The 11,785-nt window shown below is 38.3% G+C and overlaps 2 protein-coding genes across 7 annotated transcripts; one reads left to right on the forward strand and one right to left on the reverse strand.

Moving 5' to 3' along the window:
* Window positions 1-51: 51 nt before the first annotated feature.
* LOC311254250 (uncharacterized protein) lies at window positions 52-9,652 on the reverse strand. Of its 6 annotated transcripts, none has more exons than XM_084347902.1 (18): window positions 8,634-9,652; window positions 7,258-7,400; window positions 6,870-6,896; window positions 6,412-6,690; window positions 5,897-6,202; window positions 4,925-5,236; window positions 3,775-3,840; window positions 3,525-3,575; window positions 3,373-3,414; window positions 3,188-3,256; window positions 2,915-2,986; window positions 2,498-2,596; window positions 1,941-1,959; window positions 1,606-1,625; window positions 1,127-1,167; window positions 952-1,018; window positions 634-677; window positions 52-532 (listed from the first exon to the last, which is right to left on the reverse strand). In XM_084347902.1, exons 2-18 carry the CDS (start codon window positions 7,292-7,294, stop codon window positions 440-442), a joined length of 1,644 nt encoding a protein of 547 aa, XP_084204028.1. In that variant the 5' UTR covers window positions 7,295-7,400; window positions 8,634-9,652; the 3' UTR covers window positions 52-439. The 6 variants fall into 6 exon arrangements, 5 of the variants coding, with proteins under 5 accessions (XP_084204028.1, XP_084204026.1, XP_084204025.1 ...); XM_084347900.1 differs by having other exon boundaries at window positions 3,525-3,602; XM_084347899.1 differs by having other exon boundaries at window positions 2,498-2,593; window positions 3,525-3,629.
* Window positions 9,653-9,768: 116 nt separating this feature from the next.
* h1m (linker histone H1M) lies at window positions 9,769-11,495 on the forward strand. Its single transcript, XM_084347905.1, has 5 exons — window positions 9,769-9,945; window positions 10,091-10,347; window positions 10,425-10,536; window positions 10,615-10,664; window positions 11,183-11,495. The coding sequence occupies exons 1-5, from the start codon at window positions 9,861-9,863 to the stop codon at window positions 11,432-11,434; spliced, it is 756 nt and encodes a 251-aa protein (XP_084204031.1). The 5' UTR covers window positions 9,769-9,860; the 3' UTR covers window positions 11,435-11,495.
* The last annotated feature ends 290 nt before the right edge of the window (window positions 11,496-11,785 follow it).

The raw sequence follows: 11,785 nt of genomic DNA on the forward strand, positions 1-11,785 counted from the left end.
CTCTACTATTTCAAATGAAGACAGTGAGGTGATTATATTCATGCAGATTTAACCCTTTATTGACACTGAGTTCTACAGACTCTGACAAACACATCTATCATTTATTTTCTGTTTCTTCAACAATAGCTACATCGTCTACATATAGGAACAAAGACTTTGACTTGGCTGTTAAAGCAACAGGAGGGGGGCCAGGACAGTACCGTGTGGCACTCCACAATGAATGGACGAAGGCTCAGAGCATGCAAGTTATTTTTTTCAGGTAAACACCAGACAACCCATATTACCTACATCAACGTCCTTCCTTCCTTACTTCCTACCTTACCTCCTAGATAATAAGATACACATTACAAGCTTTAAAATTCCACACTGCTTAAAAACAACAGTTTAAAGAAAGCTGTCTGCTTTCTGTTTCTCTTAACAGTATAAAAAAGTTTGTGTTTCAGTGTAGCTGCACGGTGCTGTACATCATGTCCTTCAGGGCTGATGGAGGTGGCTGCTCAGAGATGGTGGAGTACACATGGTATACATCAGACTAGAAATGAAAGAAAACAACTGTGTGAGCTCATTAAATCTATAGCATCTTTAAACCTATAAAGCAAACACATTCAACACTGTGCCCCATGTGTCACTTACATCCTCATTTTGAGGACCCTTTTGCATGTTCATTTTCTTAGAACCTGTTAGGAAGAGAGAACCGCACAGTTAGATGACTGTTTTAGTCAAATTTAGTATCTTGCACCACCTGTATTATATAAGAATAGATTATTCAATGATAACTAGTGTCATATAGTTATAAAAGCATATAAATGAACTATATTAGTCATACTGCATGATACACCTTCTGGAATAACTAATATTACATACAGTATGAATAGCAGGAAATCTGTTCTCTATCCTTTACAAGAGCCTTACACTACATACAGGCAGGTGTGAAGCATAACAGCTGCTCACCAGTTGGACAGTCAGCACCAGGTACTGAGGTGATCTCACTGTAGACTGCACCATTACCTGCAGGTAACTTAACATAAAACGAAAGATGGGAGCCTTGTTATTCAAATGTTCAATTATTCAAGGTGACTTGAATGTTACATATTATGACAGAAACAAGTGTGTTTTTTTAAATTACCGATCCTCCATGGTTGAGACTTCTCATGGGCGTATAGTCATCTGCAACAGAAGATAAAACACACCTCAATACACTAAACCAAGGGTTCCAAACCACCGGGCCGTGGACCGGTACCGGGTCTTGGGTTGTTCAGTACTGGCCGGGAAAACCCAATAGGACCTTAAGGTGATCATGTAGTCAAAATGTATGTCCTGCATTGTGTTTTCTGTATTTATTTTCCTGGAGATGGCAACCTTTTTATTTCATATCACAATTAACATTAAAATGTCAAAAAAAAAAAAAATTACGTAAAAGTATAAATATGACGATGAAAATGTTTTGCTGTTCACGTCATGTATGGGTCAAAGGTGCACATGCACACCCAACCCCCAGGCCGAGAGACCCAAAAGAACCAAAGGGCCAAAAGGTAAATGCAATACTGTATACAGCCTATGTGAATAATACACTGAGGTTGCCTGACGACAAAATGTGTACATTACCTGTGACACTGGCTTGTGTCCTGTACAGAAATTAAGGGAAAGAAAGTTTTAATCATTTGTCCACATTACACAAGAAAAGCATAATAAACAATAAACACAATATCCAGAGGGATGTATTATGTAAATGGCCACTATTTTCAAGCCCATGGTTTAATGTGGAAATCAAACTTTATTAGAAAAAATGATTACTCAATCTATAACTGTCCAGTGGTTCTGCTCAGTAGCTCAATAGAAGTACAAGCTGCACTGGGCAGCTACTTGAACTGAATGAGTGTCTGTATGAAAAAGTTGCAACAGAAATGACTTAGTCAATTAGAAAATAAATGATTTCTTACCTCTTGTAAGAACGTTTTTCTGAAAATACATTAAAAAAAAGAGAGTGATACACAGCTCCTCTAATGCGAAATTTAAAGCAAGTAAGTGTGCTTACAGAAGTGCTTATAGACAATTATTTAACACATAAAAACCTAATCTTAAAATACAAATATGACAAATGTAAGAAGACAGAGACAAGGATTGCTGAGGACTGAAGTTGCACTTGGATTGGCTGATTGGCATCAGCTATTCCTGATATGCTTAACAACAATTGGCTCATTTACATGAGTATTATGTCCAATCATAGTGATGATGAACAGAGCAGGCCATATAAATTGACACTCGCATTGTTACTCTGCTGATTCGCCTGCTTGTGGTGCTGCAACTCCCTTCACCACCCCAACCTCCTCCTTCTGTGGTATATCGTATTGTTAACTAAGATTAATGTTCATGCTTGTGTTTAGGGGCATTAGCTCCCTCGGCCTAATCCTAGGCTTGGTTTCTTTGAGAGCTCCCTTAAACAGCAGGAAGGAAAAATACATTCAAGTATTACTGGACACATAAATCAAGTTCTCACCTGTTCCTCTTTTACAGATAAGTACCAGTCCCAGAAAGATAACGCCCACAGCTACTCCAAAACCAGCCGCGACTGCCAACTTCCACGTCCATGTTTCTGCTTTGGAGGCCACAAACAAGTGTCAGTCTCACTTCTGTCACAAAAACAAGAGACTGTGTGTACCAACAGTATTTCTTTAAGTGCATGGCATATACAAAATTTACAAATTTAACATTAAAAATAAATAAAATTATGAGCAGGATGAATCTGAAACACACGTGTCCATTTAAGGTGAGATGGTATACATTTTTAGCATTGAAATATTAAATCATGTATTTGTTTAGCTCAAACTAACTTAATGCAAAACATGTCATACACTTTACTAAATTAATCTTATTCTTAATATTAATAACAAGCAGTATGTGCTTTTTGGCTCACCTGTTGCTGGGTTTCGTGTGGTGTTAGTGAACAAGTTAGCTTCAGTGCTAGTCCCATGACGTGTCTGATCGACTGTAAAATATAAATAGTCAGAAATATTTAAACCATACACAGCAGTGCATCTTGGTATTTCTGATGCATTCAGAAAATGTCGACAGAAATTGTCATTGTGTCATTGTGTGTCATTTTATCTCTATAATGATCGAATATAGTGCCCCCAGAAACCAAGCAAAGGTCAGTGTGAATCATTGTGAAACTGAGTAGGCATATCACCTGATGTTGGTTTCACTGGTGTGGTGTGGGAAACAGAGAAAGAGCTACCAGTGTTACCAGCAGTCTGACCTGATGAATGAAGAAAAATACATTTGAAAATAGTCAAAATACTCACATGTATAATACATACATGATTTGTCAATAATTAAAGTCGCACTTAATACGTATATCAGTAATTCTGTTACCTGATGTGTGTTTTGCAGGAGTGGAAGAATGAAGCCTGCTAACTGTCAGACCGAGTGAATAAAAAATATTGCAAAACCTTCAAAATTACAAATATATTAAGTGATTTGTGATAGTATATTGAATTTCAGTTCAATTGTACAACATAACCTACCTGTGGTCATAGTAAATGCCGACATAGTCTCTGGCTTTACTTCCACATTATCTACAATACAAGAAGATTGATTCGAACCTGTAAATTTCATGAGTGGAAAACTGTCTGAGACAGAGTTTAACATTAGCAGCGTATATCCATAATTACAGACACAAAACAAAATTGTGTTGAAACGAGGCGTAACAGTCAAACTTTTATCAAAGTGATTTCTGATGTCCTGGATTGCTAATAGATGTACAGTATGTCCTACCTGTGGTAATAGTAACTGTCGATTGTATGGGAGCCTTGTTTGATCCTCTTTCTTTCTCCACAATATCTACAGTGAAAGGAAAGTTATTTGTGTCTGGCAGTTTTATATGTGTACAAATGAATAAACATTTTCACTGATTGTCTTATTTTTTGCAGTTAGTCCATTACTTTTGTCCAAACTGAAATATTTGGTCGATGCCATGAAATATTGTACAGACTGTCAGGATCCACAGAGGATGAACCCAAATAACTTTGGTCATTCCCGACATTTGCTCTGATGCCACCGTGTGGTTGACATTTTGGAGCATTTGTGAAATTTCTTGCTAAACTATTTAATAGATTGCTATGAAATTTGATATTGAACGGATGAAACCCACTGACTTCAGTGATTCCAAGACTTTTCATCTAGCACCACCAGCAGGTTAAAAGTTTTAAGTTGTCCTGTGAAATATCTCAACATTTGATATTTGATTTAATATATACTGTATATGTATGGCTGTATTGGTAATAACATACAATTAATATACATTAACACAAATATCAAGATAACAAAGGTAACTGAAGTGAATACTTCACAGAATGAACACCTTCATACAATAATATTCAAACTAACAGCTCAACAGTGTAAATGTTGGACTGCTCTTTTAATCTCCAGCCACAAGAGTATCCAAGCACCAGGCTCTCTGCAGAGAGCTACCAATGCACTTCACCAACATCAACATACATAATGCTCCTGTAGCAACAATATAAAGAGATAACTGCATAAAGCTTTTACTCAAGCCTTTTCACCTGAAAGAATTATATGTGCCACCAGATTATTCTGCAAAATATTTGGTCAAACTCGGCACACTTTTGCTTGTAAGCAACAAGTATCTAAACAAATCACTCTAAGTGACTCTCTTTCCACAATATCTGCAATGACAGAGGATGGATTTGATGTATTTCTGCAATCGCTTCACCAGTTTCTCTAACAAAACTAGAGACAGACTTGTTTATTACAACTGTGGCAATGTGCATACAATTGTCTATGTGACAGTGTGACAGTGCTAGGCCAATTAAAATGATAATGACCTAAATATCAAACTGACACAATGTAACATTTTGAAATGGCATTCATAGTAGCATGTGCATTCGTGTCTCGTCACACTTACCAGTCAAGCTGTATCGATCACTACGAGGAGACAAAGAGTTGGGCTCACTTCTCAAACTGTAATCACAGCTGGCATCACTTTGTTGAACTGATCGTAGACGTCTCAGCAAATCATCAGTTGTGACAGTAAACTGGCAGATCAACTGATTGTTTTTGGTTCTTTTGCTTCCGGTGGTTGTTGTTAGAACTGGATCACTGGCTTCTCCAAAGTACAGGTTACATCTTGTGTAATGATTTGCAGATCCAGGCAGAGTGCAAGTAAAGAGAAAATCTTCACCAGGAGGGTGGTGAAGACTCAACTCTGTTTTTTGATCTATAAAAGAGATTAATAAAAAGTCAGAATAATGTGTAATAATAAAGTTTCAAAATGACTCTTTCAAACAGTGCTGACATTTAAAGAAGTCAACAAACATCATGTTTAACAAATAAAATAATAATTCTGTGTGTATCTGATGTGAGTCTGTAATCTGTAATACAAAGATTCATCATCATTAATCATTGAGTAACAAATATTCTGACATTAAAAGAAAACTAATAAACTAATAAAAAGCATAGCTATATCACCTTCACCCACAGGTGATTTTTTAATGGAAGACTTAGGTGATAAGTACACTTTACGTTGTACCAGTGTAGTAACAATTTCAAACGGTGCTCAGATTCACAGAAGCACTTCTGTCACACCTCAGTCATCATGTTTTTACAACTAACATTCAACTTAAGATTCATAATGACAATTTTGTGTGTCATCTTAATAATCAAAAAGTACTGTAAAAATAATTATTATTCAGAAAAAAGCAGAATCTGGCAACACAAAAGCATCAAAAGCCTTAATCAATGGACAAAACTCTAAAAAAAAAAAAAGCTAAATGGGAATTGACATTGTTGAATCATCATTTTACTTTTCAAAACACCTGAAATATGACACCACTTACACTAAAAAACGTATGAAAGTATGAGGAAAGCAGTCACTCACTGTGTATGGTGATGGTGGATGTGTCACTGTGTGAAGACGGAGATTGTAATGCATCAAGCTTTACTGTATAATAACATTTGACTTTAACCTCAGCAGGTGAACTCTGACTTGCTGCCAACAGCAGATCAGTCCCTGTCACCGTCCTCAGACATGAGAAGCCGTGGATATTTTTTTGCCCTTCTCGTGTCATCGTGTAGATATGACACTGAGACACAGAAACAGATGATGGAGCCTGACACTTCAGTGTGACTGAGTCTGCTTCTGTGATCACCAGTCGATTCACTGTCAGTTTAGGTGGAAGAAGAGCTGAAATTGAAGCACATGTCTTTTAATAATTTAAATTTCAAATTTATCCAAAAACATTCTAATGATTAATTTATAGTGGCAGACGACACCCATTAAAAGTCTTCTAGCACCTGTGAAGACCTGAACTCTGTTGAGAGCCACTTTGCAGTTTGTGCTAACACCATAGCAAGATATTAAAATATGAGTTCATAGCAGCATTGTTCACTCACTGTGTACGTGGATGGAAGTCGTGTCACTGTGTGGAGACTCTGAATACTCAACAGTGTAGAAACATTCCACTTTGACCTCAGCAGGTGAACGCTGATGTGAGATCTGCAGAAGTTCAGTGGCTGTCAGTGTCTTCAGACAAGAGAAGACTCTGACGATTGATCCAATGTAGAAACTACACTGAGACACAGAAACAGATGACGGCGTCTGACAGTTCAGTGTGACTGAGTCTTTCTCTGTGATCACCGCTTGAGTCACTGTCAGTGTAGGTGGAAGAAGAGCTGAAAATTTAGAGGCAAACATATGTTACATGATGCACTTAATGGCTACACTTTTATGCTAATATTTCTAATGAGAAAATGATTTCATGTAGAAGTAGTAAAACATTTTTATTAAAATACAGTATATACTGTACAACACAGCCCAGCTGGAGTTGAAAGGTAACAGATCAGAGACTGACCTTGTGTTTGAATCTTATGAAAGGAATCTGTTGGAAATACAATCTGTTAATAAAGTAAATAAGTGTAACAATAATACATTAATTCATTAACCCTCAACGAAATGGTGAATGATCAAAAACTCCACCCCCATCAGAGGTGAGACTCCAGATGAAGATACGCTTTTTTTTCCAAATAAGGAAACCAGTTTTGGACTCTACACAGCAGTTCGACAAAGTTTACAAATAAACAACACAGAGCAACAACACAGGCAATAACAACACACATAACATAAAATCACATAATGGCTGACATTACTTATTAATGTCACGTTTGCTTGTAAGTGTGAACCTGCATTTGTTTGTGATCATCTACATTATCATGAAAAAATCTACAAGAAGTTTGACTTACACATGATGATGACGACAAACAACAGCCGTCCAGACATGATGAAGCTGAGAACTAAAACTGTCCAGAATCCTCCAGTGAAGAGATGTTTGTGTCTCGGCTGCTGACTACATTGACTTGAAACACTCACGAGTCAATTTGCAGAACTGGTTCACAGGAAAACCACAGCTAGCATTAGAAGTTCACACAGTCGGATAGTAAAGAGGCACACACACTTGACATGAATGTGCTTTGACACTTAGATTAAATCTACCTCGGTGTTAACTTCATCAGTTCTTCACAAACTGCTTGCACTAATATTTTCTTTGTCTGCATTGAAACCTACATGCAGTTATTCTAATTTTGTCAGGCCAATGAAACATACACACTTTACATTGATCATTTGTTCATAGATTGCTCACACGCACAAACACCCACCCACCCACACACACACACACACACACACACACACACACATCAAACGTAACATGGTTACTCTCTGCTCTCAGTAAACATGCAGTTTTTTTATTTTTGTCCTGAACATTCAACTCTTAAATCTGCATTTCACTTCATATTTACAGAGTTTTGCTGCACATGATGTTTTTTGTTTGTTTGTTTGTTTGTTTTGTGAAAGTCAGAACTGGAATAAAGTCAATGTCCCCATGTTTCAAATGGATTCTTTAACTAAACGTCTACTGCCTGAGGAAAATTAAGACTAAAAAAACAGAATATGACACATGTCAGCTCTGCATTGTACCCATTTATTTTAAGATGTTTAAGGAACTTCCCTGAGAGCAAAAGGTCAATAGTTTCACCAAGCTGGGGTGGAGCTGGTTTCCAAAGCACAGGGAAGCTATACTCTTTGCTGTAGATATCTTTGGCAGTAGCGACTAGCTGATGTTAGCAAATTAGTTCAGTTAGCTAAGTGGAGCTATAAGCTGACTGGAGTCTGCCAAGACCTCAACCTCCGATCAAGACGGAGTCACCGGGGGTCACAGGGCTCAGCTCAACCAGGCTTAGCAGCCTGTTAGCGAACATAGCTGGTCACTGGACTTGGACTGTTACATTCCCTTAGTCCACCAACGGAGGTCAGTGTGATGACAGGTACAGAGGTGATTTACAGCAGCTGCTATCAGGACTATGACTCCGGGAACAAGACGACATGGCAGGCAGGGACAGGGTGCAGCCAGAGGAGAGAGAGTACCAGGTGATACCAGGTGATATGTGAGATCAGAACTGCACAGATCCCAAGTTGTACATTTCATGTTATACCAGACTGGTTGATATTCCCTGTTTTCACTCTGTTGTGTATCTAATCTTTTCAAATTTCTTCAAATGGACCTACATTCATTAAATATGTTGTTTGCATCACACAAGTTGTCATGTTTTCTCTGACTTACCAGTCAAGCTATATCCATCACTACCAGGAGACAAAGAGTCAGGTTCAGTTCCTGTGATCTTAGCAATTTGAAAAGCAATTCCAAACATGGTTCAGACAGTTCAACATCATATACTGTGAGTGTCAGTACAAGTCTGTCATTCAGCAAAGTAGTTCTGGACAATGTTGTATTCACATTTATGACTGGGTCAAAACCCCGCACAAATTGTTGCCATGGTGACCCATTAGTGACATACCAGTGTGGCTCTTTTATTCATATCATCACCATCTTGTTGCCCCGGTTCACATTCACCCAGACACAAATTAAAAAATTGCACTACAGAATTATTTCCTGGGTGTATACGTTCAGCATGTATATAAATAACTGTAAATATTGCTCTATTTTATGTTTTTATCCTATTCTATTTTGATTCTATGTGTGATGCATGGAGGGGACAACAAACTTTCTTTTTGTTGTGCAACATTGTTACATGAATAAATAAATTACCTTGATCCTTGATCTGTTATTGTTTCATTGACAAATGGAATACAATTTCAACTTGTTTTTTTTTTACATTTAAGTAAATGTATTTATCATTTATGTCTTTATTAATCTCTCTCATTATATTACAACCTACAGACTTTATTAATGAAATGAAAGAGCAAGGTCATACTCTACACAGGAAATGCTGTCAGTTTTCAATGTGACAGTTGGGCTGTGCAAGGCTGCACGGGTGTGCAGACAGTTTTATCTACATTCAAGATCACACAGAGGGTACAAAAAAAGACAGACCACCTACTGCTTTTATTATCTGATAAGAATAGTAGACAGTGAGATTGTGTTTGTTTGTGAACCTTGTCCCTGACTATCTTTTAATACAATATTTCATTGTTTTTACAGCTTGAAGACCTCCAAAATTGTATGTTTGACTTTGCATTAGTGGAGGATTCATATATTTTGTCCACGTGAGATGCATTTCTCTAAAACAGACCTATTCTCTTAAAGACTGATTGGAATTTTGCAAGGTAAGAGGCCAGAAGTGGATCCCTGATTACTTTATCTACAGACACTAATACATTGCACCTGTGATCTGACGCAATCTCATTCACCTGGTCACATTTTACCGGAAGCAGCTGCATAAAGACGAAGACGTTGGGCGCGTAGGTGTTCAGCAACCACCTCTTAGACTTCAAGTGATCTGCGGCTTGTCGTGTCTGGTTTCGATTATTAAAGGTTTGACTCTCAGTAATGCCTCCTAAAAAGCCAGCAGCAGACTCTGCTGATCCGCCTGCGCCCTCCTCCAGTGACGCCCCGGTGAAAGAGACGAAATCAGGTCTGAGCGCACACGGATTAGACGTTTATCACTCAAACAGATGTAATGTTTGAGCATATTATTTATAACCATCGACATTCCCACAACTGTTGAAGCTTAATCAAAGTGTATAAATGGGGTATTTGTGTGCACGTTTGCCGCCTAGATGCTGGGACGCTGCGCAAACTTGCAGCTCATCCCTCCACAGCGATTATGGTGAAGGAGGCACTGAAAGAGTTGGACTCTCGCAAAGGAGTGTCATTCCAAGCCATACAGAACTACATCAAACAAAAATACCCCTCGGTGGATTTGGTGAGGTTGAAGTACTTGGTACGGAGAGCCCTTAAAAAGGGACTGGAGACGGGCACGTTGGTGCGGCCTGCCAACTCCAGCGCCAGCACGGGCGCGACGGGGAAATTCAGGGTAAGAAGTCAAGTTTCATCAAAAGGGGTTAAATGAAGTCATTAATCTGGTCTTTCTTTTTCATCCTGTATCTGAAGCTAGCACCAAAAGCCAAGGAGGCGAAGCCAAAAACTGAGAACACTGATCCCAATGTGCAGAAAGAGCCTAAAGCAGCCAAGGATGGAGCCAAGAAGGCCAAAAAAGCAGCAGGTATGAATAAAATGGGGAAATGACTACAACCTGTCATGTAAGGTGGTCTTGTGTCTAATGGTCTGTAACTTCTCAAAGGTGCCACAAAGAAGAAAGACGCTGCCAGTGAAAAGGGCAAGTCCGAAGAGGTGAGTTTGTTCTTGCCATGATTGTGAGACAGATTTAGGTGACAGGTAACTAGATACAGCTGTTTAAAGTCCCCATCCATCTTGTTGTACCTACAGTTGAATGTTTGAGCATCACAGAGTTTGACACTAGAAAGCTGTTTTCACATTCATTGCTAAATTGTCTGTGCTCACTGAAAAATCTGACAAGAGGCGGGCCTATGAGCATGATTTGTGACATCACATATCATTTGGAAGCCAATCCAGGTCCAATATTAAGGATACAAAAGACTTTACATGAAGTTGGAGATGTCATGTGTCCAGCAGTTAAACTTGTGAAATTAAAAATTTTAACGTTATACTACTACACTTTTTCTCTACAAAGCCAAGTCAGCCACGCTAGTTTTAATGTCTTAATGCATCTGTGAAGCTGACATTTATAGTATATTGTATCATTTATATAATGGAACGTGCATGCTGTACCTTAAGAGTTTAGTAGGACAACTTTAACCTAGACTTTTTTTTTTTTTTTACCATTTTAGGAGCCAAAGCCTCCCAAAAAGTCAAAGAAAGATGAAGGGGCTGCTACCTCTAAGGTTGCTCCAGCAAAGAAGCCCAAAGCTAAAAAAGCTGCAGAGAAAGAGGACAGTGAGAAAGAGGACGGTGAGGAAGCAACGGCTCCAGCCAAACCTAAAGCAACAAGGACCACCAAGGCAGGAAAGGCGTCCCAGAAAAAGGCTGATGCCCCTGCTGCTAAAGCAACTGGTCAACGCAGGAAGAAGAGCGCAGAGTAAATTTATAATTCTTAAATGTTTTAATACTGTTATGTTTTGCAATAAAATCTTTATTTTTGGAGCTCTTGAGTGCTTTCTAATCTCAATTTGGAATATGATGTATGTTTTGCTAGTCGATGTATATAGCCTACAGTATTTGAGCTTGAAATCCATCAGTTTCCCTCTTCAGCAGCACAATCTGCTATAGGCTGTTAGTAAGGTTGCCTAGTATACAACTGAATCATCACTATTTAAAGAGAAATACAGGAATTGAATATTGTTTGGCTTTCACAATCTAATGTCTAATCTGTCAATCTAATCTGATGTAGTGTGTGGACACAAATTGAGATGACATGTTTATCAGGAGGGATC

This window comes from Pagrus pagrus, assembly GCF_965226575.1.
Source record: "Pagrus pagrus genome assembly, chromosome: 3".
Classification (NCBI taxonomy): Eukaryota; Metazoa; Chordata; class Actinopteri; order Spariformes; family Sparidae; genus Pagrus; species Pagrus pagrus.